The sequence below is a fragment of the Scyliorhinus torazame genome, chromosome 2, assembly GCF_047496885.1.
Source record: "Scyliorhinus torazame isolate Kashiwa2021f chromosome 2, sScyTor2.1, whole genome shotgun sequence".
Lineage (NCBI taxonomy): Eukaryota > Metazoa > Chordata > Chondrichthyes > Carcharhiniformes > Scyliorhinidae > Scyliorhinus > Scyliorhinus torazame.
Genome location: NC_092708.1, coordinates 3577274 through 3605213, shown reverse-complemented (window position 1 = coordinate 3605213; position 27940 = coordinate 3577274). Strand labels below are relative to the sequence as shown.

General features: G+C 57.2%; 1 protein-coding gene across 1 annotated transcript in view; it reads right to left on the bottom strand.

Annotated features, from left to right (window-relative positions):
* The window catches only part of LOC140385688 (unconventional myosin-X-like), a 706039-nt gene that overhangs the window by 325319 nt on the left and 352780 nt on the right, over window positions 1-27940 (bottom strand). Inside the window, exons 15-16 of the mRNA XM_072468099.1 lie at window positions 13867-13959; window positions 729-797 (exon numbers count right to left, since the gene is read on the bottom strand). Of these exons, the coding sequence (XP_072324200.1) occupies window positions 729-797; window positions 13867-13959 (162 nt within the window). The remainder of the gene's footprint in view (window positions 1-728; window positions 798-13866; window positions 13960-27940) is intronic.

Here is a 27940-nt window from a genome sequence, read left to right as displayed (position 1 = left end):
AGGTGTTGGGGGGGGCGTTGGGGGCAGTGGAGTTGGGGGGGGGATGCCACCATCAGAAGACTCTTTGTGACTGGGGCACATTCTCCAGATCTCCCCCCCCCCACTCCCAGCCTCTCTGCTGAGACCCCTCCCTCCTCCTCCAACCTTGGGGCTCCTCACCTCTCCCCTGAGCCCCTAGCATGGAGTCTCGGGCGGGGGGGGGATTCCATTTCTGACCATTACAGCGATGTCACCGGAGACCTGGAAGGTCCCCCAGCTGAGGGAGGAGCTGGGTGAGGGGCAGAGGGAGGGGCAGAGGGAGGAGTTGAGGGAGGGGCTGAGGGAGGGACTGAGGGAGGGGTAGGTTGAGGAGCTGAGAGGGAGGGGCTGAGGCATGTAGGGGCTGAGGGAGGGGCTGAGGGAGGGGCTGAGGAAGGGGCTGAGGGAGGGGCTGAGGGAGGGGCTGAGGGAGGGGCTGACAGAGGGGCTGAGGGAGGGGCTGAGGGAGGGGCTGACAGAGGGGCTGAGGGAGGGGCTGACAGAGGGGCTGAGGAAGGGGCTGAGGAAGGGGCTGAGGGAGGGGCTGAGGGAGGGGCTGAGGGAGGGACTGAGGAAGGGGCTGAGGAAGGGGCTGAGGGAGGGGCTGAGGGAGGGGCTGGGACCTGTTCCCTGGCTGGAGCGGGGTCCCACCATGCAGACATCCAGCTCCGGGGGCTGTGGACTCGCCGATATTCTCCCGACAGACTCACCTCCCCAGCGTAATGTCTGATCCCAAATTGGTGATCGGTCACCCGGGGCTTCACGTAGGAGGAGTTACTCTGCAAAAAAATACAACAAATATTATAGTCTAGGGGGGCAACAGGGGATGATTTGGAGGGAGTAAGGGAGTGAGGGGGTGGAGGGAGTGAGGGGGTGGAGGGAGTGAGGGGGTGGAGGGAGTGAGGGGGTGGAGGGAGTGAGGGGGTGGAGGGAGTGAGGGGGCGAGGGAGTGAGGGGGTGGAGGGAGTGAGGGGGTGGAGGGAGTGAGGGAGTGGAGGGGTTGGAGGGAGTGAGGGGGTGGAGGGAGTGAGGGGTTGGAGGGAGTGAGGGGGTGGAGGGAGTGAGGGGGTGGAGGGAGTGAGGAGGTGGAGGGAGAGAGGGGGTGGAGGGAGTGAGGGGGTGGAGGAGTGAGGTGGTGAGGGGGTGGAGGGAGTGAGGGGGTGGAGGGAGTGAGGGGGTGGAGGGAGTGAGGGGGAGGAGGGAGTGAGGGGGTGGAGGGAGTGAGGGGGTGGAGGGAGTGAGGTGGTGAGGGGTGGAGGGAGTGAGGGGGTGGAGGAGTGAGGGAGTGAGATGGTGGAGGGAGTGAGGTGGAGGAGGGAGTGAGGTGGTGGAGTGAGGTGGAGGGAGTGAGGGGGTGGAGGGAGTGAGGGGATGGAGGGAGTGAAGGGGTGGAGGGAGTGAGGGGGTGGAGGGAGTGAGGAGGTGGAGGGAGTGAGGGGGGTGGAGGGAGTGAGGGTGTGGAGGGAGTGAGGTGGTGGAGGGAGAGAGGGGATGGAGGGAGTGAGGGAGTGAGGGGGTGGAGGGAGTGAGGTGGAGGAGGGAGTGAGGGAGTGAGGGGGGTGGAGGGAGTGAGGGGGTGGAGTGAGGTGGAGGGAGTGAGAGGGAGAAGGGAGTGAGGGAGTGAGCGGGTGGAGGGAGTGAGGGGGTGGAGGGAGTGAGGGGAGGAGGGAGTGAGGGGGTGGAGGGAGTGAGCGGGTGGAGGGAGTGAGGGGGTGGAGGGAGTGAGGGGGCGAGGGAGTGAGGGGGTGGAGGGAGTGAGGGGGTGGAGGGAGTGAGGGAGTGGAGGGGTTGGAGGGAGTGAGGGGGTGGAGGGAGTGAGGGGTTGGAGGGAGTGAGGGGGTGGAGGGAGTGAGGGGGTGGAGGGAGTGAGGAGGTGGAGGGAGAGAGGGGGTGGAGGGAGTGAGGGGGTGGAGGGAGTGAGGTGGTGAGGGGGTGGAGGGAGTGAGGGGGTGGAGGGAGTGAGGGGGTGGAGGGAGTGAGGGGGAGGAGGGAGTGAGGGGGTGGAGGGAGTGAGGGGGTGGAGGGAGTGAGGTGGTGAGGGGGTGGAGGGAGTGAGGGGGTGGAGGGAGTGAGGGAGTGAGATGGTGGAGGGAGTGAGGTGGAGGAGGGAGTGAGGTGGTGGAGTGAGGTGGAGGGAGTGAGGGGGTGGAGGGAGTGAGGGGATGGAGGGAGTGAAGGGGTGGAGGGAGTGAGGGGGTGGAGGGAGTGAGGAGGTGGAGGGAGTGAGGGGGTGGAGGGAGTGAGGGTGTGGAGGGAGTGAGGTGGTGGAGGGAGAGAGGGGATGGAGGGAGTGAGGGAGTGAGGGGGTGGAGGGAGTGAGGTGGAGGAGGGAGTGAGGGAGTGAGGGGGTGGAGGGAGTGAGGGGGTGGAGTGAGGTGGAGGGAGTGAGAGGGAGAAGGGAGTGAGGGAGTGAGCGGGTGGAGGGAGTGAGGGGGTGGAGGGAGTGAGGGGAGGAGGGAGTGAGGGGGTGGAGGGAGTGAGCGGGTGGAGGGAGTGAGGGGGTGGAGGGAGTGAGGGGGCGAGGGAGTGAGGGGGTGGAGGGAGTGAGGGGGTGGAGGGAGTGAGGGAGTGGAGGGGTTGGAGGGAGTGAGGGGGTGGAGGGAGTGAGGGGTTGGAGGGAGTGAGGGGGTGGAGGGAGTGAGGGGGTGGAGGGAGTGAGGAGGTGGAGGGAGAGAGGGGGTGGAGGGAGTGAGGGGGTGGAGGGAGTGAGGTGGTGAGGGGGTGGAGGGAGTGAGGGGGTGGAGGGAGTGAGGGGGTGGAGGGAGTGAGGGGGAGGAGGGAGTGAGGGGGTGGAGGGAGTGAGGGGGTGGAGGGAGTGAGGTGGTGAGGGGGTGGAGGGAGTGAGGGGGTGGAGGGAGTGAGCGGGTGGAGGGAGTGAGGGAGTGAGATGGTGGAGGGAGTGAGGTGGAGGAGGGAGTGAGGTGGTGGAGTGAGGTGGAGGGAGTGAGGGGGTGGAGGGAGTGAGGGGATGGAGGGAGTGAAGGGGTGGAGGGAGTGAGGGGGTGGAGGGAGTGAGGAGGTGGAGGGAGTGAGGGGGTGGAGGGAGTGAGGGAGTGAGGGGGTGGAGGGAGTGAGGTGGAGGAGGGAGTGAGGGAGTGAGGGGGTGGAGGGAGTGAGGGGGTGGAGTGAGGTGGAGGGAGTGAGAGGGAGAAGGGAGTGAGGGAGTGAGCGGGTGGTTGGTGGGAGGGGGTGGAAGGAGTGAGGGGTGGAGTGAGTGAGGGGGTGGAGGGAGTGAGGGGAGGAGGGAGTGAGGGGGTGGAGGGAGTGAGCGGGTGGAGGGAGTGAGGTGGTGAGGGGAGTGAGGGGGTGGAGGGAGTGAGGGGTTGGAGGGAGTGAGGGGGTGGAGGGAGTGAGGGGGTGGAGGGAGTGAGGGGGTGGAGGGAGTGAGGGGGTGGAGGGAGTGAGGGGGAGGAGGGAGTGAGGGGGTGGAGGGAGTGAGGGGGTGGAGGGAGTGAGGGGGTGGAGGGAGTGAGGGGGTGGAGGGGGTGGAGGAGTGAGGGGGTGGAGGGAGTGAGCGGGTGGAGGGAGTGAGGGAGTGAGATGGTGGAGGGAGTGAGGTGGAGGAGGGAGTGAGGGGGTGGAGGGAGTGAGGGGGTGGAGGGAGTGAGGGAGTGAGATGGTGGAGGGAGTGAGGTGGAGGAGGGAGTGAGGTGGTGGAGTGAGGTGGAGGGAGTGAGGGGATGGAGGAAGTGAGGGGGAGAAGGGAGTGAGGGAGTAAGCGGGTGGTTGGTGGGAGGGGGTGGAGGGAGTGAGGGGATGGAAGGAGTGAGGGGTGGAGGGAGTGAGGGGTGGAGGGAGTGAGGTGGTGAGGGGGTGGAGGGAGTGAGGGTTGGAGGGAGTGAGGGTTGGAGGGACTGAGAGGGTGGAGGGATTGAGGGTTGGAGGGACTGGAGGGAGTGAGGGGGTGGAGGGACTGAGGGGGTGGAGGGATTGAGGGGTGAGTGAGTGAGTGAGTGAGTGAGGTGAGTGTGAGTGAGTGAGTGAGTGTGTGTGTGTGAGTGACTGAGGCAGGTTCAAAGTCACCTGGGAACTAACTGTCTCTTCCCTCCACCCTTCCTCCCCCTCCACCCCCTCCACTCCTCCAACCCCTCTACCCCTCACTCCCTCCAACCACTCACTCCCTCCACACCCTCACTCCCTCTGAGGGGGTGGAGGGAGTGAGGGGGTGGAGGGAGTGAGGGGATGGAGGGAGTGAGGGGATGGAGGGAGTGAAGGGGTGGAGGGAGTGAGGGGGTGGAGGGAGTGAGGGGGTGGAGGGAGTGAGGGTGTAGAGGGGGTGGAGGGAGTGAGGGGGTGGAGGGAGTGAGGGTGTAGAGGGGGTGGAGGGAGTGAGGGGGTGGAGGGAGTGAGGGGGTGGAGGGAGTGAGGGGCTGATGGGAGTGAGGTGCTGAGGGGGTGGAGGGAGTGAGGGGGTCGAGGGAGTGAGCGGGTGGAGGGAGTGAGGGAGTGAGGTGGTGGAGGGAGTGAGGTGGAGGAGGGAGTGAGGGAGTGAGGGGGTGGAGGGAGTGAGGGAGTGAGATGGTGGAGGGAGTGAGGTGGTGGAGTGAGGTGGAGGGAGTGAGGGGGTGGAGGGAGTGAGAGGGAGAAGGGAGTGAGGGAGTGAGCGGGTGGTTGGTGGGAGGGGGTGGAGGGAGTGAGGGGTGTAGCGAGTGGAGGAAGTGAGGGGGTGGAGGGAGTGAGGGGTGGAGGGAGTGAGGGAGTGAGGGGGTGGAGGGAGTGAGCGGGTGGAGGGAGTGAGGTGGTGAGGGGGTGGTTGGTGGGAGGGGATGGAGGGAGTGGAGGGAGTGAGGGGGTGGAGGGAGTGAGGGGGTGGAGGGAGTGAGGGGGTGGAGGGAGTGAGGGGGTGTGACGAGTGAGAGGGTGGAGGGGGTGAGGGAGTGAGGGGATGGAAGGAGTGAGGGGTGGAGGGAGTGAGGGGTGGAGGGAGTGAGGGGTGGAGGGAGTGAGGTGGTGAGGGGGTGGAGGGAGTGAGGGTTGGAGGGAGTGAGGGGTGGATAGAGTGAGGGGTGGAGGGAGTGAGGGTTGGAGGGAGTGGAGGGAGTGAGGGGGTGAGGGGGTGGTTGGTGGGAGGGGATGGAGGGAGTGGAGGGAGTGAGGGGGTGGAGGGAGTGAGGGGGTGGAGGGAGTGAGGGGGTGTGACGAGTGAGGGGGTGGAGGGGGTGAGGGAGTGAGGGGATGGAAGGAGTGAGGGGTGGAGGGAGTGAGGGGTGGAGGGAGTGAGGTGGTGAGGGGGTGGAGGGAGTGAGGGTTGGAGGGAGTGAGGGGTGGATAGAGTGAGGGGTGGAGGGAGTGGAGGGAGTGAGGGGGTGAGGGAGTGAGAGGGTGGAGGGACTGAGGGAGTGAGGGGGTGGAGGGAGTGAGGGGGTGGACGGACTGAGGGGGTGGAGGGAGTGAGGGGTGGAGGGAGTGAGGGGTGGAGGGAGTGAGGGGGTGGAGGGACTGAGGGGGTGGAGGGAATGAGGGGTGGAGGGAGTGAGGGGAGGAGGGAGTGAGGGGGTGGAGGGAGTGAGAGGGTGGAGAGCGTGAGGGGTGGAGGGAGTGACGGAGTAATGGGTGGAGGGAGTGAGAGGTGGGGGGAGTGGAGGGAGTGAGGGGGTGGAGGGAGTGAGGGGGTGGAGGGAGTGAGGGGGTGGAGGGAGTGAGGGGCTGATGGGAGTGAGGTGCTGAGGGGGTGGAGGGAGTGAGGGGGTGGAGGGAGTGAGCGGGTGGAGGGAGTGAGGGAGTGAGGTGGTGGAGGGAGTGAGGTGGAGGAGGGAGTGAGGGAGTGAGGGGGTGGAGGGAGTGAGGGAGTGAGATGGTGGAGGGAGTGAGGTGGTGGAGTGAGGTGGAGGGAGTGAGGGGGTGGAGGGAGTGAGAGGGAGAAGGGAGTGAGGGAGTGAGCGGGTGGTTGGTGGGAGGGGGTGGAGGGAGTGAGGGGTGTAGCGAGTGGAGGAAGTGAGGGGGTGGAGGGAGTGAGGGGTGGAGGGAGTGAGGGAGTGAGGGGGTGGAGGGAGTGAGCGGGTGGAGGGAGTGAGGTGGTGAGGGGGTGGTTGGTGGGAGGGGATGGAGGGAGTGAGGGGTGGAGGGAGTGGAGGGAGTGAGGGGGTGGAGGGAGTGAGGGGGTGGAGGGAGTGAGGGGGTGGAGGGAGTGAGGGAGTGTGACGAGTGAGAGGGTGGAGGGGGTGAGGGAGTGAGGGGATGGAAGGAGTGAGGGGTGGAGGGAGTGAGGGGTGGAGGGAGTGAGGGGTGGAGGGAGTGAGGTGGTGAGGGGGTGGAGGGAGTGAGGGTTGGAGGGAGTGAGGGGTGGATAGAGTGAGGGGTGGAGGGAGTGAGGGTTGGAGGGAGTGGAGGGAGTGAGGGGGTGAGGGGGTGGTTGGTGGGAGGGGATGGAGGGAGTGGAGGGAGTGAGGGGGTGGAGGGAGTGAGGGGGTGGAGGGAGTGAGGGGGTGTGACGAGTGAGGGGGTGGAGGGGGTGAGGGAGTGAGGGGATGGAAGGAGTGAGGGGTGGAGGGAGTGAGGGGTGGAGGGAGTGAGGGGTGGAGGGAGTGAGGTGATGAGGGGGTGGAGGGAGTGAGGGTTGGAGGGAGTGAGGGGTGGATAGAGTGAGGGGTGGAGGGAGTGGAGGGAGTGAGGGGGTGAGGGAGTGAGAGGGTGGAGGGACTGAGGGAGTGAGGGGGTGGAGGGAGTGAGGGGGTGGACGGACTGAGGGGGTGGAGGGAGTGAGGGGTGGAGGGAGTGAGGGGTGGAGGGAGTGAGGGGGTGGAGGGACTGAGGGGGTGGAGGGAATGAGGGGTGGAGGGAGTGAGGGGAGGAGGGAGTGAGGGGGTGGAGGGAGTGAGAGGGTGGAGAGCGTGAGGGGTGGAGGGAGTGAGGGAGTAATGGGTGGAGGGAGTGAGAGGTGGGGGGAGTGGAGGGAGTGAGGGGGTGGAGGGAGTGAGGGGGTGGCGGGAGTGAGGGGGTGGCGGGAGTGAGGGGGTGGAGGGAGTGAGGGGGTGGAGGGAGTGAGGGGGTGGAGGGAGTGAGGGGGTGGAGGGAGTGAGAGGTGGAGGGAGTGAGGGGGTGGAGGGAGTAAGGGGTGGAGGGAGTGAGCGGGTGGAGGGAGTGAGGGGGTGGAGGGAATGACGGGGTGGCGGGAGTGAGGGGGTGGAAGGAGTGAGGGGGTGGAGGGAGTGAGGGGGTGGAGGGAGTGAGGGGGTGGAGGGAGTGAGGGAGTGGAGGGAGTGAAGGGTGGAGGGTGTGAGGGGGCGGAGGGAGTGAGGTGGCGGAGGGAGTGAGGGGTGGAGGGAGTAAGGGAGTGAGGGGGTGGAGGGAGTGAGGGGTGGAGGGTGTGAGGGAGTGAGGGGGTGGAGGGAGTGAGGGGTGGAGGGAGTGAGGGGGGTGGAGGGAGTGAGGGGGTGAGGGGGTGGAGGGAGTGAGGGGGTGGAGGGAGTGAGGGGTGGAGGGAGTGAGGGGTGGAGGGAGTGAGGGGTGGAGGGAGTGAGGTGGTGAGGGGGTGGAGGGAGTGAGGGTTGGACGGAGTGAGGGGTGGATAGAGTGAGGGGTGGAGGGAGTGACGGTTGGAGGGAGTGGAGGGAGTGAGGGGGTGAGGGAGTGAGGGGGTGGACGGACTGAGGGGGTGGAGGGAGTGAGGGGTGGAGGGAGTGAGGGGTGGAGGGAGTGAGGGGTGGGGGGAGTGGAGGGAGTGAGGGGGTGGAGGGAGTGAGTGGGTGGAGGGACTGAGGGGGTGGAGGGAATGAGGGGTGGAGGGAGTGAGGGGAGGAGGGACTGAGGGGGTGGAGAGCGTGAGGGGTGGAGGGAGTGAGGGAGTAATGGGTGGAGGGAGTGAAAGGTGGGGGGAGTGGAGGGAGTGAGGGGGTGGAGGGAGTGAGGGGGGTGGCGGGAGTGAGGGGGTGGCGGGAGTGAGGGGGCGGAGGGAGTGAGAGGTGGAGGGAGTGAGGGAGTGAGGGGGTGGAGTGAGTGAGGGAGTGAGGTGGTGGTGGGTGTGAGGGTTTAGTGGAGGGAGGGAGGGGGTGAGGGAGTGAGGGGGTGAGGGAGTGTGGGGGTGGTGGGTGTGAGGGGGTGGAGTGAGTGAGGGAGTGAGGGGGTGGTGGGTGTGAGGGGGCGGAGGGAGTGAGGGGGTGAGGGAGTGAGGGGGTGAGGGAGTGAGGGGGTGAGGGAGTGAGGGGGTGGAGGGAGTGAGGGGGTGGTGGGTGAGAGGGGGTGGAGGGGGTGGAGGGAGTGAGGGAGTGATGGGTGTGACGGGGTGGAGGGAGTGAGGGGGTGGAGGAGGTGGAGGGAGTGATTGAGTGGAGGGAGTGAAGGGTGGAGGGTGTGAGGGGGCGGAGGGTGTGAGGTGGCGGAGGGAGTGAGGGGGCGGAGGGAGTGAGGGGTGGAGGGTGTGAGGGAGTGAGGGGGTGGAGGGAGTCAGGGGTGGAGGGAGTGAGGGGGTGGAGGGAGTGAGGGGGTGAGGGGGTGGAGGGAGTGAGGGGGTGGAGGGAGTGAGCGGGTGGAGGGAATGAGGGTGTGGAGGGAGTGAGGGGGTGGAGGGAGTGAGGAGGTGGAGGGAGTGAGGGGGTGGAGGAAGTGAGGGGTGGAGGGAGTGAGGGAGTGAGGGGGTAGTGGGGGTGAGGGTGTGAGGTGGTGGTGGGTGTGAGGGGGTGGAGGGAGTGAGGGGGTGGAGGGAGTGAGGGGTTGGAGGGAGTGAAGGGGTGAAGGGAGTGAGGGGGGAGTGAGGGAGTGAGGGGGTGGAGGGAGTGATGGAGTGAGGGGGTGGAGGGAGTGAATTGGTGAGGGGGTGGAGGGATTGAGGGGGTGGAGGGAGTGAGAGGGTGGAGGGAGTGAGGGGGTGGAGGGAGTCAGCGGGTGGAGGGAGTGAGGGGGGAGTGAGGGAGTGAGGGGGTGGAGTGAGTGAGCGGGTGGAGGGAGTGAGGGGGGAGTGAGGGAGTGAGGGGGTGGAGGGAGTGAGGGGGTGGAGTGAGTGGATGAGTGAGGGGGTGGAGGGAGTGAGGGGGTGGAGGGAGTGAGGGGGGTGAGGGGGTGGAGGGAGTGAGGGGGTGGAGGGAGTGCGAGGTTGGAGGGAGGGAGTGGGTTGAGGGAGTGAGGGGGGAGGAAGTGAAGGAGTGAGGGTGTGATGGGTGTGAGGGTGTGGAGGGAGTGAGGGGGTGGAAGGAGTGAGGGAGTGCGGGGGTGGAGGGAGTGAGGGGGTGGAAGGGGTGAGGGAGTGAGTTGGTGGAGGGAGTGAAGGAGTGAGGGGGTGGAGTGAGTGAGGGGGTGGAGGGAGTGAGGGGGTGGAGGGAGTGACGGGGTGGAAGGAGTGAGGGGGTGGCAGGGCTGAGGGTGTGGAGGGGGCGAGTGAGTGAGGGGTTGGAGGGAGTGAGGTGGTGGAGTGAGTGAGGGAGTGAGGGGGTGGTGGGTGTGAGGGGGTGGTGGGTGTGAGGGGGCGGAGGGAGTGAGGGGGTGAGGGAGTGAGGGGGTGGAGGGAGTGAGGGGGTGGAGGGAGTGAGGGTGTGGAGGGAGTGAGGGGGTGAGGGAGTGAGGGGGTGGAGTGAGTGAGGGAGTGAGGGGGTGGTGGGTGTGAGGGTTTAGTGGAGGGAGGGAGGGGGTGAGGGAGTGAGGGGGTGAGGGAGTGAGGGGGTGGAGGGAGTGAGGGGGTGGTGGGTGAGAGGGGGTGGAGGGAGTGAGGGAGTGATGGGTGTGACGGGGTGGAGGTAGTGAGGGGGTGGAGGGGTGAGGGGGGAGTGAGGGAGTGACGGGGTGGAGGGAGTGAGGGGTGGAGGGCGTGAGAGGTGGTGGGTGTGACGGGGTGGAGGGAGTGAGGGGGAGGGAGTGATGGAGTGAGGGGGTGTGACGGGGTGGAGGGAGTGAGGTGGTGAGGGAGTGGAGGGAGTGATGGGGTGGAGGGAGTGAGGGGGAGGGGTGTGATGGAGTGAGGGGGTGGAGGGATTGAGGGGGTGGAGGGAGTGAGGGGGTGGAGGGATTGAGGGGGTGAGGGAGTGAGGGGGTGGAGGGATTGAGGGGGTGGTGGGTGAGAGGGGGTGGAGGGGGTGGAGGGAGTGAGGGAGTGGTGGGTGTGACGGGGTGGAGGGAGTGAGGTGGTGAGGGAGTGGAGGGAGTGATGGGGTGGAGGGAGTGAGGGGGAGGGTGTGATGGAGTGAGGGGGTGGAGGGATTGAGGGGGTGGAGGGAGTGAGGGGGTGGAGGGGGTAGAGGGAATGAGGGGGTAGAGGGAGTGAGGGTGTGGAGGGAGTGAGGGGGTGGAGGGGGAGGAAGGGTGGAGGGAAGAGGCAGTTAGTTCCCAGGTGACCTTGAACCTGCCTCAGTCACTCACTCACTCACACTCACTCACTCGCTCACTCACTCACTCACTCTCACTCACTCACTCACTCAGTCGCTCACTCACACTCACTCACTCTCACTCACTCACCCACACTCTCACTCACTCACTCACTCACCTCACTCACTCACTCACACTCACTCACCCACACTCTCCTCACTCACTCACTCACACTCACTCACTCACTCTCACTCACTCACTCACTCTCACTCACTCTCACTCACTCACTCACTCACACTCTCACTCACTCACACACTCAGTCACTCACTCACTCACTCACACACTCAGTCACTCACTCACACACTCATTCACTCACACTCACTCACTCACTCACACTCTCACTCACTCACTCACTCACACTCACTCACTCACTCACTCACTCTCACTCACACTCACTCACTCACTCTCACTCACACTCACTCACTCACTCACACTCACTCACTCACTCACTCACACTCACTCACTCACTCACACTCACTCTCACTCACTCACTCACTCACTCACAATCACTCACTCACTCACACTCACTCACTCACTCACTCACACTCACTCTCACTCACTCACTCACTCACACTCCACTCACTCACTCTCACTCACTCTCACTCACTCACTCACTCACACTCTCACTCACTCACTCACACTCACTCACTCACTCTCACTCACTCACTCACTCTCACTCACTCACTCTCACTCACTCACTCACTCACACTCACTCTCACTCACTCACTCTCACTCACTCACTCACTCACACTCACTCACCCACACTCTCACTCACTCAGTCGCTCACTCACACTCACTCACGCACACACTCATTCACACTCTCACTCACTCACTCACACCCACTGACGCACTCACACTCTCACTCACTCACACACTCAGTCACTCACTCACTCACTCACACACTCAGTCACTCACTCACACACTCATTCACTCACACTCACTCACTCACACTCACTCACTCACTCAGTCACTCACACTCTCACTCACTCAGTCACTCACTCACACTCTCACTCACTCAATCGCTCACTCACACTCACTCACACTCTCACTGACACACTCACACTCTCACTCACACACTCACTCACACACTCAGTCGCTCACTCTCACTCACCCCCTCACTCTCTCACTCACTGACTCACTCACACACTCACTCACTCACTGACTCACACACCCTCACTCACACTCACTCTCACTCACTCACTCTCACTCACTCACTCACACTCACTCACTCACTCACTCACTCTCACTCACTCACTCACTCTCACTCACTCACTCACACTCACTCACCCACACTCTCACTCACTCAGTCGCTCACTCACACTCACTCACTCACTCACTCTCACTCACTCACACTCACTCTCACTCACTCACTCACACTCACTCACTCACTCACACTCACTCTCACTCACTCACTCACACTCACTCACTCACTCACACTCACTCACACTCACTCACTCACTCACTCACACTCACTCACTCACTCACTCAGTCAGTCGCCCACTCACACTCACTCACCCACACTCTCACTCACTCAGTCGCTCACTCACACTCACTCACTCTCACTCACTCACTCTCACTCACTCACTCACTCACACTCACTCACTCACTCACTCTCACTCACTCACTCACACACACTCACTCTCTCACTCACACTCACTCACACTCACTCACACTCACACTCACTCACTCACTCTCACTCACTCACTCACACTCGCTCACTCACTCACTCTCACTCACTCACTCACTCACACTCACTCACTCACTCACTCTCACTCACTCACTCACACACACTCACTCTCACTCACTCACTCTCACTCACACTCACTCCCTCACTCACTCACTCACTCTCACTCACTCACTCACTCACTCACTCTCACTCACTCACTCACTCACTCACACTCACTCACACTCACTCACTCACTCACACTCACTCACTCACTCACACTCACTCACTCACTCACTCTCACTCACTCACTCACTCACTCACACTCACTCACTCACTCACACTCACTCACTCACTCACACACTCACTCACTCACTCTCACTCAGTCGCTCACTCACACTCACTCACGCACACACTCATTCACACTCTCACTCACTCACTCACACACTCACTGACGCACTCACACTCTCACTCACTCACACACTCAGTCACTCACTCACTCACTCACACACTCAGTCACTCACTCACACACTCATTCACTCACACTCACTCACTCACACTCACTCACTCACTCAGTCACTCACACTCTCACTCACTCAGTCACTCACTCACACACTCACTCACACTCTCACTCACTCAGTCGCTCACTCACACTCACTCACACTCTCACTGACACACTCACACTCACACTCACTCACTCACTCACACACTCACTCACTCACACTCACTCACTCGCTCACTCAAACACACTCTCACACACACTCTAACACACTCTCGCTCACTAACACACTCACTCACACTTTCGCTCACTCAGTCGCTCATCACACTCACTCATTCACACACTCACTCACACACTCACTCACACACCCACACTCGCTCAGTCACTCGCTCACCCACTCACTCACTCACGCACTCAGTCACTCACTCACACTCACTCACTCACACACTCACTCACTCACACACTCACTCATTCACTCACCCTCACTCACTCACACTCACTCACTCACTCACTCACACTCACTCACTCACTCACACACTCACTCACTCACACACTCACTCATTCACTCACACTCACTCACTCACACTCACTCACACACTCACTCACACTCTCACTCACTCAGTCGCTCACTCACACTCCCTCACTCACACTCACTCACACTGACACACTCACACTCACTCACTCACACACTCACTCACACTCTCCCTCACTCACTCGCTCACTCACACACACTCTCACACACACACACACTCTCACTGACACACTCACTCAGTCGCTCACTCACACTCACTCGCACACTCATTCACTCACTCACTCACACACACTCTCACTGACACACTCACTCACACACTCAGTCGCTCACTCACACTCACTCCCTCACTCACACTCACTCACTCACACACTCACTCACTCACTCACTCACTGACTCACACTCACTCACTCACACGCTCACTCTCACTCACTCACTCACTCACACTCACTCACTCACTCACTCACACTCACTCCCTCACTCTCTCACTCACACTCACACTCACTCACTCAGTCACTGACTCACACTCACTCACTCACTCACACTCACACACTCACACGCTCATTCTCACTCACTCACTCACTCACTCACACTCACTCCCTCACTCTCTCACTCACACTCACACTCACTCACTCAGTCACTGACTCACACTCACTCACTCACTCACACTCACACACTCACACGCTCATTCTCACTCACTCACTCACTCACACTCACTCCCTCACTCTCTCACTCACACTCACACTCACTCACTCAGTCACTGACTCACACTCACTCACTCACTCACACTCACACACTCACACGCTCATTCTCACTCACTCACTCACTCACTCACACTCACTCACACACTCTCACTGACTCACTCACCCCATGCTGCGAGTGGAGTTTCTCCAGCAGAGTACAGTCGCTGCCCTTTGGGAACCGACTCTCCTCATTGATCAGCGCAAGAAGGCCCAGTTTCTAAAACACATGAAGAGTAGACAGTGAAACAGCCCCTCGTCACACCCCCTCGAAGCAGCCCCTCGACACCTCGAAGCAGCCCCTCGACACCTCGAAGCAGCCCCTCGATACCTCGACGCAGCCCCTCGACGCAAATGGCCAGAGTGGAGTCCATGGTGGAGTCCACGAGGGGCAGCACGGTAGCATTGTGGATAGCACAATTGCTTCACAGCTCCAGGGTCCCAGGTTCGATTCCGGCTTGGGTCACTGTCTGTGCGGAGTCTGCACATCCTCCCCGTGTCTGCGTGGGTTTCCTCCGGGTGCTCCGGTTTCCTCCCACAGTCCAAAGATGTGCAGGTTAGGTGGATTGGCCATGATAAATTGCCCTTAGTGTTGGGTGGGGTTACTGGGTTATCGGGATAGGGTGGCGGTGTTGACCTGGGTCGGGTGCTCTTTCCAAGAACCGGTGCAGACACGATGGGCCGAATGGCCTCCTTCTGCACTGGAAATTCTATGAAATTCTATGAAATCAAACCCTCCCAGGACAGGTACAGCACGGGGTTAGATACAGAGTAAAGCTCCCTCTACACTGTCACCATCAAACACTCCCAGGACAGGTACAGCACGGAGTTAGATAGAGAGTAAAGCTCCCTCTACACTGTCCCCATCAAACACTCCCAGGACAGGTACAGCACGGGGCTAGATACAGAGTAAAGCTCACACTACACTTTCCCCATCAAACACTCGCAGGACAGGTACAGCACGGGGTTAGATACAGAGTAAAGCTCCCTCTACACTGTCCCCATCAAACACTCCCAGAACAGGTACAGCACGGAGTTTGATAGAGAGTAAAGCTCCCTCTAACCTGTCCCCATCAAACACTCCCAGGACAGGTACAGCACGGGGTTAGATACAGAGTAAAGCTCCCTCTACACTGTCCCCATTAAACACTCCCAGGACACACCGGCTGGTTTAGCACAGGGCTAAATTGCTGACTTTGAAAGCAGACCAAGGCAGGCCAGCAGCACGGTTCAATTCCCATACCAGCCTCCCCGAACAGGCGCCGGAATGTGGCGACTAGGGGCTTTTCACAGTAACTTCATTTGAAGCCTACTTGTGACAATAAGCGATATTCATTTAATTCATTCATTCCCCATCAAACACTCCCAGGACAGGTACAGCACGGGGTTAGATACAGAGTAAAGCTCCCTCTACACTGTCCCCATCAAACACTCCCAGGACAGGTACAGCACGGGGCTAGATACAGAGTAAAGCTCACACGACACTGTCCCCATCAAACACTCGCAGGACAGGTACAGCACAGGGTTAGATACAGAGTAAAGCTCCCTCTACACTGTCCCCATCAAACACTCCCAGGACAGGTACAGCACGGGGTTAGATACAGAGTAAAGCTCCCTCTACACTGTCCCCATCAAACACTCCCAGAACAGGTACAGCACGGAGTTTGATAGAGAGTAAAGCTCCCTCTACCCTGTCCCCATCAAACACTCCCAGGACAGGTACAGCACGGGGTTAGATACAGAGTAAAGCTCCCTCTACACTGTCCCCATCAAACACTCCCAGAACAGGTACAGCACGGAGTTTGATAGAGAGTAAAGCTCCCTCTACCCTGTCCCCATCAAACACTCCCAGGACAGGTACAGCACGGGGTTAGATACAGAGTAAAGCTCCCTCTACACTGTCCCCATTAAACACTCCCAGGACACACCGGCTGGTTTAGCACAGGGCTAAATTGCTGACTTTGAAAGCAGACCAAGGCAGGCCAGCAGCACGGTTCAATTCCCATACCAGCCTCCCCGAACAGGCGCCGGAATGTGGCGACTAGGGGCTTTTCACAGTAACTTCATTTGAAGCCTACTTGTGACAATAAGCGATATTCATTTAATTCATTCATTCCCCATCAAACACTCCCAGGACAGGTACAGCACGGGGTTAGATACAGAGTAAAGCTCCCTCTACACTGTCCCCATCAAACACTCCCAGGACAGGTACAGCACGGGGCTAGATACAGAGTAAAGCTCATACTACACTGTCCCCATCAAACACTCGCGGGACAGGTACAGCACAGGGTTAGATACAGAGTAAAGCTCCCTCTACACTGTCCCCATCAAACACTCCCAGGACAGGTACAGCACGGGGTTAGATACAGAGTAAAGCTCCCTCTACACTGTCCCCATCAAACACTCCCAGAACAGGTACAGCACGGAGTTTGATAGAGAGTAAAGCTCCCTCTACCCTGTCCCCATCAAACACTCCCAGGACAGGTACAGCACGGGGTTAGATACAGAGTAAAGCTCCCTCTACACTGTCCCCATCAAACACTCCCAGAACAGGTACAGCACGGAGTTTGATAGAGAGTAAAGCTCCCTCTACCCTGTCCCCATCAAACACTCCCAGGACAGGTACAGCACGGGGTTAGATACAGAGTAAAGCTCCCTCTACACTGTCCCCATTAAACACTCCCAGGACACACCGGCTGGTTTAGCACAGGGCTAAATTGCTGGCTTTGAAAGCAGACCAAGGCAGGCCAGCAGCACGGTTCAATTCCCATACCAGCCTGCCCGAACAGGCGCCGGAATGTGGCGACTAGGGGCTTTTCACAGTAACTTCATTTGAAGCCTACTTGTGACAATAAGCGATATTCATTTAATTCATTCATTCCCCATCAAACACTCCCAGGACAGGTACAGCACGGGGTTAGATACAGAGTAAAGCTCTCTCTACACTGTCCCCATCAAACACTCCCAGGACAGGTACAGCACGGGGTTAGATACAGAGTAAAGCTCCCTCTACACTGTCCCCATGAAACACTCCCAGGACAGGTACAGCACGGGGTTAGATACAGAGTAAAGCTCCCTCTACACTGTCCCCATCAAACACTCCCAGGACAGGTACAGCACGGGGTTAGATCCAGAGTAAAGCTCCCTCTACACTGTCCCCATCAAACACTCCCAGGACAGGTACAGCACGGGGTTACATACAGAGTAAAGCTCCCTCTACACTGTCCCCATCAAACACTCCCAGGACAGGTACAGCACGGGGTTAGATACAGAGTAAAGCTCCCTCTACACTATCCCCATCAAACACTCGCAGGACAGGTACAGCACGGGGTTAGATACAGAGTAAAGCTCCCTCTACACTGTCCCCATCAAACACTCACAGGACAGGAACAGCACGGGGTTAGATACAGGGTAAAGCTCCCTCTACACTGTCCCCATCAAACACTCCCAGGACAGGTACAGCACGGGGTTAGATACAGAGTAAAGCTCCCTCGACACTGTCCCCATCAAACATTCCCAGGACAGGTACAGCACGGGGTTAGATACAGAGTAAAGCTCCCTCTACACTGTCCCCATCAAACACTCCCAGGACAGGTACAGCACGGGGTTAGATCCAGAGTAAAGCTCCCTCTACACTGTCCCCATCAAACACTCCCAGGACAGGCACAGCACGGGGTTAGATACAGAGTAAAGCTCCCTCTACACTGTCCCCATCAAACACTCCCAGGACAGATACAGCACGGGGTTTGATACAGAATAAAGGTCCCTCTATATTGTCCCCATCAAACACTCCCAGGACAGGTACAGCACGGGGTTTGATACAGAGTAAAGCTCCCTCCACACTGTCTCCATCAAACACACCCAGGACAGGTACAGCATGGGGTTAGATACAGAGTAAAGCTCCCTCTACACTGTCTCCATCAAACACTCCCAGGACAGGTACAGCACGGGGATAGATACAGAGTAAAGCTCCCTCTATACTGTCTCCATCAAACACTCCCAGGACAGGTACAGCACAGGGTTAGATAGAGAGTAAAGCGCCCTCTACACTGTCCCCATCAAACACTCCCAGGACAGGTACAGCACACGGTTAGATACAGAGGAAAGCTACCTCTACACTGTCCCCATCAAACACTCGCAGGACAGATACAGTACAGGGTTAGATACAGAGTAAAGCTCCCTCTACACTGTCCCCACCAAACACTCCCAGGACAGGTACAGCACGGGGTTAGGTACAGAGTAAAGCTCCCTCTACACTGTCCCCATCAAACACTCCCAGGACAGGTCCAGCACTGGGTTAGATACAGAGTAAACTCCCTCTACACTGTCCCCATCAAACACTCCCAGGACAGGCACAGCACGGGGTTAGATACAGAGTACAACTCCCTCTACACTGTCTCCATCAAACACTCCCAGGACAGGTACAGCACGGAGTTAGATACAGAGTAAAGCTCCCTCTACACTGTCCCCATCAAACACTCCCAGGACAGGTACAGCACGGGGTTAGATACAGAGTAAAGCTCCCTCTACACTGTCCCCATCAAACACTCCCAGGACAGGTACAGCACGGGGTTAGATACAGAGTACAACTCCCTCTACATTGTGCCCATCAAACACTCCCAGGACAGGTACAGCACGGGGTTAGATACAGAGTAAAGCTCCCTCTACACTGTCCCCATCAAACACTCCCAGGACAGGTACAGCACAGGGTTAGATACAGAGTAAAGCTACCTCTACACTGTCCCCATCAAACACTCCCAGGACAGGTACAGCACGGGGTTAGATACAGAGTAAAGCTCCCTCTTCACTGTCCCCATCAAACACTCCCAGGACAGGTACAGCACGGGGTTAGATACAGAGTAAATCTCCCTCTACACTGTCCCCACCAAACACTCCCAGGACAGGTACAGCACGGGGTTAGGTACAGAGTAAAGCTCCCTCTGCACTGTCCCCATCAAAAATTCCCAGGACAGGTACAGCCCTGGGTTAGATACAGAGTAAAGCTCCCTCTACACTGTCCCATCAAACACTCCCAGGACAGGTGCAGCACGGGGTTAGATACAGAGTAAAGCTCCCTCTACACTGTCCCATCAAACACTCCCAGGACAGGTGCAGCACGGGGTTAGATACAGAGTAATGCTCCCTCTACACTGTCCCCATCAAACACTCCCAGGACAGGTACAGCACGGGGTTAGATACAGAGTAAACCTCCCTCTACACTGTCTCCATCAAACACTCCCAGGACAGGTACAGCACGGGGTTAGATACAGAGTAAAGCTCCCTCTACACTGTCCCCATCAAACACTCCCAGGACAGGTGCAGCACGGGGTTAGATACAGAGTAAAGCTCCCTCTACTCTGTCCCCATCAAACACTCCCAGGACAGGTGCAGCACGGGGTTAGATACAGAGTAAAGCTCCCTCTACTCTGTCCCCATCAAACACTCCCAGGACAGGTACAGCCCTGGGTTAGATACAGAGTAAAGCTCCCTCTACACTGTCCCATCAAACACTCCCAGGACAGGTGCAGCACGGGGTTAGATACAGAGTAAAGCTCCCTCTACACTGTCCCATCAAACACTCCCAGGACAGGTGCAGCACGGGGTTAGATACAGAGTAATGCTCCCTCTACACTGTCCCCATCAAACACTCCCAGGACAGGTACAGCACGGGGTTAGATACAGAGTAAACCTCCCTCTACACTGTCTCCATCAAACACTCCCAGGACAGGTACAGCACGGGGTTAGATACAGAGTAAAGCTCCCTCTACACTGTCCCCATCAAACACTCCCAGGACAGGTGCAGCACGGGGTTAGATACAGAGTAAAGCTCCCTCTACTCTGTCCCCATCAAACACTCCCAGGACAGGTGCAGCACGGGGTTAGATACAGAGTAAAGCTCCCTCTACTCTGTCCCCATCAAACACTCCCAGGACAGGTACAGCACGGGGTTAGATACAGAGTAAAGCTCCCTCTTCACTGTCCCCATCAAACACTCCCAGGACAGGCACAGCACGGGGTTAGATACAGAGTAAAGCTCCCTCTACACTGTCCCCATCAAACACTCCCAGGACAGATACAGCACGGGGTTTGATACAGAATAAGGGTCCCTCTATATTGTCCCCATCAAACACTCCCAGGACAGGTACAGCACGGGGTTTGATACAGAGTAAAGCTCCCTCCACACTGTCTCCATCAAACACACCCAGGACAGGTGCAGCATGGGGTTAGATACAGAGTAAAGCTCCCTCGACACTGTTCCCATCAAACACTCCCAGGACAGGTACAGCACGGGGCTAGATACAGAGTAAAGCTCCCTCGACACTGTTCCCATCAAACACTCCCAGGACAGGTACAGCACGGGGTTAGATGCAGAGTAAAGGTCCCTCTACATTGTCCCCATCAAACACTCCCAGGACAGGAACAGCACGGGGTTAGATACAGAGCAAAGCTCCCTCTACACTGTCCCCATCAAACATTCCCAGGACAGGTACAGCGCAGGGTTAGATACAGAGTAAAGCTCCCTCTACACTTTCCCCATCAAACGCTCCCAGGACAGGTACAGCACACGGTTAGATACAGAGTAAAGCTCCCTCTACTCTGTCCCCATCAAACACTCCCAGGACAGGTACAGCACGGGGTTAGATACAGAGTAAAGTTCCCTCTACACTTTCCCCATCAAACGCTCCCAGGACAGGTACAGCACAGGGTTAGATACAGAGTAAAGCTCCCTCTACACTTTCCCCACCAAACACTCCCAGGCCAGGTACAGCACGGGGTTAGATACAGAGTAAAGCTCCCTCTACACTGTCCCCATCAAACACTCCCAGGACAGGTACAGCATGGGGCTAGATACAGAGTAAAGCTCACACTACACTGTCCCCATCAAACACTCGCAGGACAGGTACAGCACAGGGTTAGATACAGAGTAAAGCTCCCTCTACACTGTCCCCATCAAACACTCCCAGGACAGGTACAGCACGGGGTTAGATACAGAGTAAAGCTCCCTCTACACTGTCCCCATCAAACACTCCCAGAACAGGTACAACACGGAGTTTGATAGAGAGTAAAGCTCCCTCTACCCTGTCCCCATCAAACACTCCCAGGACAGGTACAGCACGGGGTTAGATACAGAGTAAAGCTCCCTCTACACTGTCCCCATCAAACACTCCCAGAACAGGTACAGCACGGAGTTTGATAGAGAGTAAAGCTCCCTCTACCCTGTCCCCATCAAACACTCCCAGGACAGGTACAGCACGGTGTTAGATACAGAGTAAAGCTCCCTCTACACTGTCCCCATTAAACACTCCCAGGACACACCGGCTGGTTTAGCACAGGGCTAAATTGCTGGCTTTGAAAGCAGACCAAGGCAGGCCAGCAGCACGGTTCAATTCCCATACCAGCCTCCCCGAACAGGCGCCGGAATGTGGCGACTAGGGGCTTTTCACAGTAACTTCATTTGAAGCCTACTTGTGACAATAAGCGATATTCATTTAATTCATTCATTCCCCATCAAACACTCCCAGGACAGGTACAGCACGGGGTTAGATACAGAGTAAAGCTCTCTCTACACTGTCCCCATCAAACACTCCCAGGACAGGTACAGCACGGGGTTAGATACAGAGTAAAGCTCCCTCTACACTGTCCCCATGAAACACTCCCAGGACAGGTACAGCACGGGGTTAGATACAGAGTAAAGCTCCCTCTACACTGTCCCCATCAAACACTCCCAGGACAGGTACAGCACGGGGTTAGATCCAGAGTAAAGCTCCCTCTACACTGTCCCCATCAAACACTCCCAGGACAGGTACAGCACGGGGTTACATACAGAGTAAAGCTCCCTCTACACTGTCCCCATCAAACACTCCCAGGACAGGTACAGCACGGGGTTAGATACAGAGTAAAGCTCCCTCTACACTATCCCCATCAAACACTCCCAGGACAGGTACAGCACGGGGTTAGATACAGAGTAAAGCTCCCTCTACACTGTCCCCATCAAACACTCACAGGACAGGAACAGCACGGGGTTAGATACAGGGTAAAGCTCCCTCTACACTGTCCCCATCAAACACTCCCAGGACAGGTACAGCACGGGGTTAGATACAGAGTAAAGCTCCCTCGACACTGTCCCCATCAAACATTCCCAGGACAGGTACAGCACGGGGTTAGATACAGAGTAAAGCTCCCTCTACACTGTCCCCATCAAACACTCCCAGGACAGGTACAGCACGGGGTTAGATCCAGAGTAAAGCTCCCTCTACACTGTCCCCATCAAACACTCCCAGGACAGGCACAGCACGGGGTTAGATACAGAGTAAAGCTCCCTCTACACTGTCCCCATCAAACACTCCCAGGACAGATACAGCACGGGGTTTGATACAGAATAAAGGTCCCTCTATATTTTCCCCATCAAACACTCCCAGGACAGGTACAGCACGGGGTTTGATACAGAGTAAAGCTCCCTCCACACTGTCTCCATCAAACACACCCAGGACAGGTACAGCATGGGGTTAGATACAGAGTAAAGCTCCCTCTACACTGTCTCCATCAAACACTCCCAGGACAGGTACAGCACGGGGATAGATACAGAGTAAAGCTCCCTCTATACTGTCTCCATCAAACACTCCCAGGACAGGTACAGCACAGGGTTAGATAGAGAGTAAAGCGTCCTCTACACTGTCCCCATCAAACACTCCCAGGACAGGTACAGCACAGGGTTAGATACAGAGGAAAGCTACCTCTACACTGTCCCCATCAAACACTCCCAGGACAGATACAGTACAGGGTTAGATACAGAGTAAAGCTCCCTCTACACTGTCCCCACCAAACACTCCCAGGACAGGTACAGCACGGGGTTAGGTACAGAGTAAAGCTCCCTCTACACTGTCCCCATCAAACACTCCCAGGACAGGTCCAGCACTGGGTTAGATACAGAGTAAACTCCCTCTACACTGTCCCCATCAAACACTCCCAGGACAGGCACAGCACGGGGTTAGATACAGAGTACAACTCCCTCTACACTGTCTCCATCAAACACTCCCAGGACAGGTACAGCACAGAGTTAGATACAGAGTAAAGCTCCCTCTACACTGTCCCCATCAAACACTCCCAGGACAGGTACAGCACGGGGTTAGATACAGAGTAAAGCTCCCTCTACACTGTCCCCATCAAACACTCCCAGGACAGGTACAGCACGGGGTTAGATACAGAGTACAACTCCCTCTACATTGTGCCCATCAAACACTCCCAGGACAGGTACAGCACGGGGTTAGATACAGAGTAAACCTCCCTCTACACTGTCCCCATCAAACACTCCCAGGACAGGTACAGCACGGGGTTAGATACAGAGTAAAGCTCCCTCTACACTATCCCCATCAAACACTCCCAGGACAGGTACAGCACGGGGTTAGATACAGAGTAAAGCTCCCTCTACACTGTCCCCATCAAACACTCACAGGACAGGAACAGCACGGGGTTAGATACAGGGTAAAGCTCCCTCTACACTGTCCCCATCAAACACTCCCAGGACAGGTACAGCACGGGGTTAGATACAGAGTAAAGCTCCCTCGACACTGTCCCCATCAAACATTCCCAGGACAGGTACAGCACGGGGTTAGATACAGAGTAAAGCTCCCTCTACACTGTCCCCATCAAACACTCCCAGGACAGGTACAGCACGGGGTTAGATCCAGAGTAAAGCTCCCTCTACACTGTCCCCATCAAACACTCCCAGGACAGGCACAGCACGGGGTTAGATACAGAGTAAAGCTCCCTCTACACTGTCCCCATCAAACACTCCCAGGACAGATACAGCACGGGGTTTGATACAGAATAAAGGTCCCTCTATATTGTCCCCATCAAACACTCCCAGGACAGGTACAGCACGGGGTTTGATACAGAGTAAAGCTCCCTCCACACTGTCTCCATCAAACACACCCAGGACAGGTACAGCATGGGGTTAGATACAGAGTAAAGCTCCCTCTACACTGTCTCCATCAAACACTCCCAGGACAGGTACAGCACGGGGATAGATACAGAGTAAAGCTCCCTCTATACTGTCTCCATCAAACACTCCCAGGACAGGTACAGCACAGGGTTAGATAGAGAGTAAAGCGCCCTCTACACTGTCCCCATCAAACACTCCCAGGACAGGTACAGCACAGGGTTAGATACAGAGGAAAGCTACCTCTACACTGTCCCCATCAAACACTCCCAGGACAGATACAGTACAGGGTTAGATACAGAGTAAAGCTCCCTCTACACTGTCCCCACCAAACACTCCCAGGACAGGTACAGCACGGGGTTAGGTACAGAGTAAAGCTCCCTCTACACTGTCCCCATCAAACACTCCCAGGACAGGTCCAGCACTGGGTTAGATACAGAGTAAACTCCCTCTACACTGTCCCCATCAAACACTCCCAGGACAGGCACAGCACGGGGTTAGATACAGAGTACAACTCCCTCTACACTGTCTCCATCAAACACTCCCAGGACAGGTACAGCACGGAGTTAGATACAGAGTAAAGCTCCCTCTACACTGTCCCCATCAAACACTCCCAGGACAGGTACAGCACGGGGTTAGATACAGAGTAAAGCTCCCTCTACACTGTCCCCATCAAACACTCCCAGGACAGGTACACCACGGGGTTAGATACAGAGTACAACTCCCTCTACATTGTGCCCATCAAACACTCCCAGGACAGGTACAGCACGGGGTTAGATACAGAGTAAAGCTCCCTCTACACTGTCCCCATCAAACACTCCCAGGACAGGTACAGCACAGGGTCAGATACAGAGTAAAGCTATCTCTACACTGTCCCCATCAAACACTCCCAGGACAGGTACAGCACGGGGTTAGATACAGAGTAAAGCTCCCTCTTCACTGTCCCCATCAAACACTCCCAGGACAGGTACAGCACGGGGTTAGATACAGAGTAAATCTCCCTCTACACTGTCCCCACCAAACACTCCCAGGACAGGTACAGCACGGGGTTAGGTACAGAGTAAAGCTCCCTCTACACTGTCCCCATCAAAAATTCCCAGGACAGGTACAGCCCTGGGTTAGATACAGAGTAAAGCTCCCTCTACACTGTCCCCATCAAACACTCCCAGGACTGGTACAGCACGGGGTTAGATACAGAGTAAACCTCCCTCTACACTGTCTCCATCAAACACTCCCAGGACAGGTACAGCACGGGGTTAGATACAGAGTAAAGCTCCCTCTACACTGTCCCCATCAAACACTCCCAGGACAGGTACAGCACGGGGTTAGATACAGAGTAAAGCTCCCTCTACACTGTCCCCATCAAACACTCCCAGGACAGGTGCAGCACGGGGTTAGATACAGAGTAAAGCTCCCTCTACTCTGTCCCCATCAAACACTCCCAGGACAGGTGCAGCACGGGGTTAGATACAGAGTAAAGCTCCCTCTACTCTGTCCCCATCAAACACTCCCAGGACAGGTACAGCACGGGGTTAGATACAGAGTAAAGCTCCCTCTTCACTGTCCCCATCAAACACTCCCAGGACAGGTACAGCACGGGGTTTGATACAGAGTAAAGCTCCCTCCACACTGTCTCCATCAAACACACCCAGGACAGGTGCAGCATGGGGTTAGATACAGAGTAAAGCTCCCTCGACACTGTTCCCATCAAACACTCCCAGGACAGGTACAGCACGGGGCTAGATACAGAGTAAAGCTCCCTCGACACTGTTCCCATCAAACACTCCCAGGACAGGTACAGCACGGGGTTAGATGCAGAGTAAAGGTCCCTCTACATTGTCCCCATCAAACACTCCCAGGACAGGAACAGCACGGGGTTAGATACAGAGCAAAGCTCCCTCTACACTGTCCCCATCAAACATTCCCAGGACAGGTACAGCGCAGGGTTAGATACAGAGTAAAGCTCCCTCTACACTTTCCCCATCAAACGCTCCCAGGACAGGTACAGCACAGGGTTAGATACAGAGTAAAGCTCCCTCTACTCTGTCCCCATCAAACACTCCCAGGACAGGTACAGCACGGGGTTAGATACAGAGTAAAGTTCCCTCTACACTTTCCCCATCAAACGCTCCCAGGACAGGTACAGCACAGGGTTAGATACAGAGTAAAGCTCCCTCTACACTTTCCCCACCAAACACTCCCAGGCCAGGTACAGCACGGGGTTAGATACAGAGTAAAGCTCCCTCTACACTGTCCCCATCAAACACTCCCAGGACAGGTACAGCATGGGGTTAGATACAGAGTAAAGCTCCCTCTACACTGTCCCCATCAAACACTCCCAGGACAGGTACAGCACGGGGTTAGATACAGAGTACAACTCCCTCTACATTGTGCCCATCAAACACTCCCAGGACAGGTACAGCACGGGGTTAGATACAGAGTAAAGCTCCCTCTACACTGTCCCCATCAAACACTCCCAGGACAGGTACAGCACAGGGTTAGATACAGAGTAAAGCTACCTCTACACTGTCCCCATCAAACACTCCCAGGACAGGTACAGCACGGGGTTAGATACAGAGTAAAGCTCCCTCTTCACTGTCCCCATCAAACACTCCCAGGACAGGTACAGCACGGGGTTAGATACAGAGTAAATCTCCCTCTACACTGTCCCCACCAAACACTCCCAGGACAGGTACAGCACGGGGTTAGGTACAGAGTAAAGCTCCCTCTACACTGTCCCCATCAAACACTCCCAGGACAGGTACAGCACGGGGTTAGATACAGAGTAAAGCTCCCTCTACACTGTCCCCATCAAACACTCCCAGGACAGGTACAGCACGGGGTTAGATACAGAGTAAACCTCCCTCTACACTGTCTCCATCAAACACTCCCAGGACAGGTACAGCACGGGGTTAGATACAGAGTAAAGCTCCCTCTACACTGTCCCCATCAAACACTCCCAGGACAGGTACAGCACGGGGTTAGATACAGAGTAAAGCTCCCTCTACACTGTCCCCATCAAACACTCCCAGGACAGGTGCAGCACGGGGTTAGATACAGAGTAAAGCTCCCTCTACTCTGTCCCCATCAAACACTCCCAGGACAGGTACAGCACGGGGTTAGATACAGAGTAAAGCTCCCTCTTCACTGTCCCCATCAAACACTCCCAGGACAGGCACAACACGGGGTTAGATACAGAGTAAAGCTCCCTCTACACTGTCCCCATCAAACACTCCCAGGACAGATACAGCACGGGGTTTGATACAGAATAAAGGTCCCTCTATATTGTCCCCATCAAACACTCCCAGGACAGGTACAGCACGGGGTTTGATACAGAGTAAAGCTCCCTCCACACTGTCTCCATCAAACACACCCAGGACAGGTGCAGCATGGGATTAGACACGGAGTAAAGCTCCCTCGACACTGTTCCCATCAAACACTCCCAGGACAGGTACAGCACAGGGCTAGATACAGAGTAAAGCTCCCTCGACACTGTTCCCATCAAACACTCCCAGGACAGGTACAGCACGGGGTTAGATGCAGAGTAAAGGTCCCTCTACATTGTCCCCATCAAACACTCCCAGGACAGGTACAGCACGGGGTTAGATACAGAGTAAAGCTCCCTCTACACTGTCTCCCATCAAACATTCCCAGGACAGGTACAGCACAGGGTTAGATACAGAGTAAAGCTCCCTCTACTCTGTCCCCATCAAACACTCCCAGGACAGGTACAGCACGGGGTTAGATACAGAGTAAACCTCCCTCTACACTGTCTCCATCAAACACTCCCAGGACAGGTACAGCACGGGGTTAGATACAGAGTAAAGCTCCCTCTACACTGTCCCCATCAAACACTCCCAGGACAGGTACAGCACGGGGTTAGATACAGAGTAAAGCTCCCTCTACACTGTCCCCATCAAACACTCCCAGGACAGGTGCAGCACGGGGTTAGATACAGAGTAAAGCTCCCTCTACTCTGTCCCCATCAAACACTCCCAGGACAGGTGCAGCACGGGGTTAGATACAGAGTAAAGCTCCCTCTACTCTGTCCCCATCAAACACTCCCAGGACAGGTACAGCACGGGGTTAGATACAGAGTAAAGCTCCCTCTTCACTGTCCCCATCAAACACTCCCAGGACAGGCACAACACGGGGTTAGATACAGAGTAAAGCTCCCTCTACACTGTCCCCATCAAACACTCCCAGGACAGGTACACCACGGGGTTAGATACAGAGTACAACTCCCTCTACATTGTGCCCA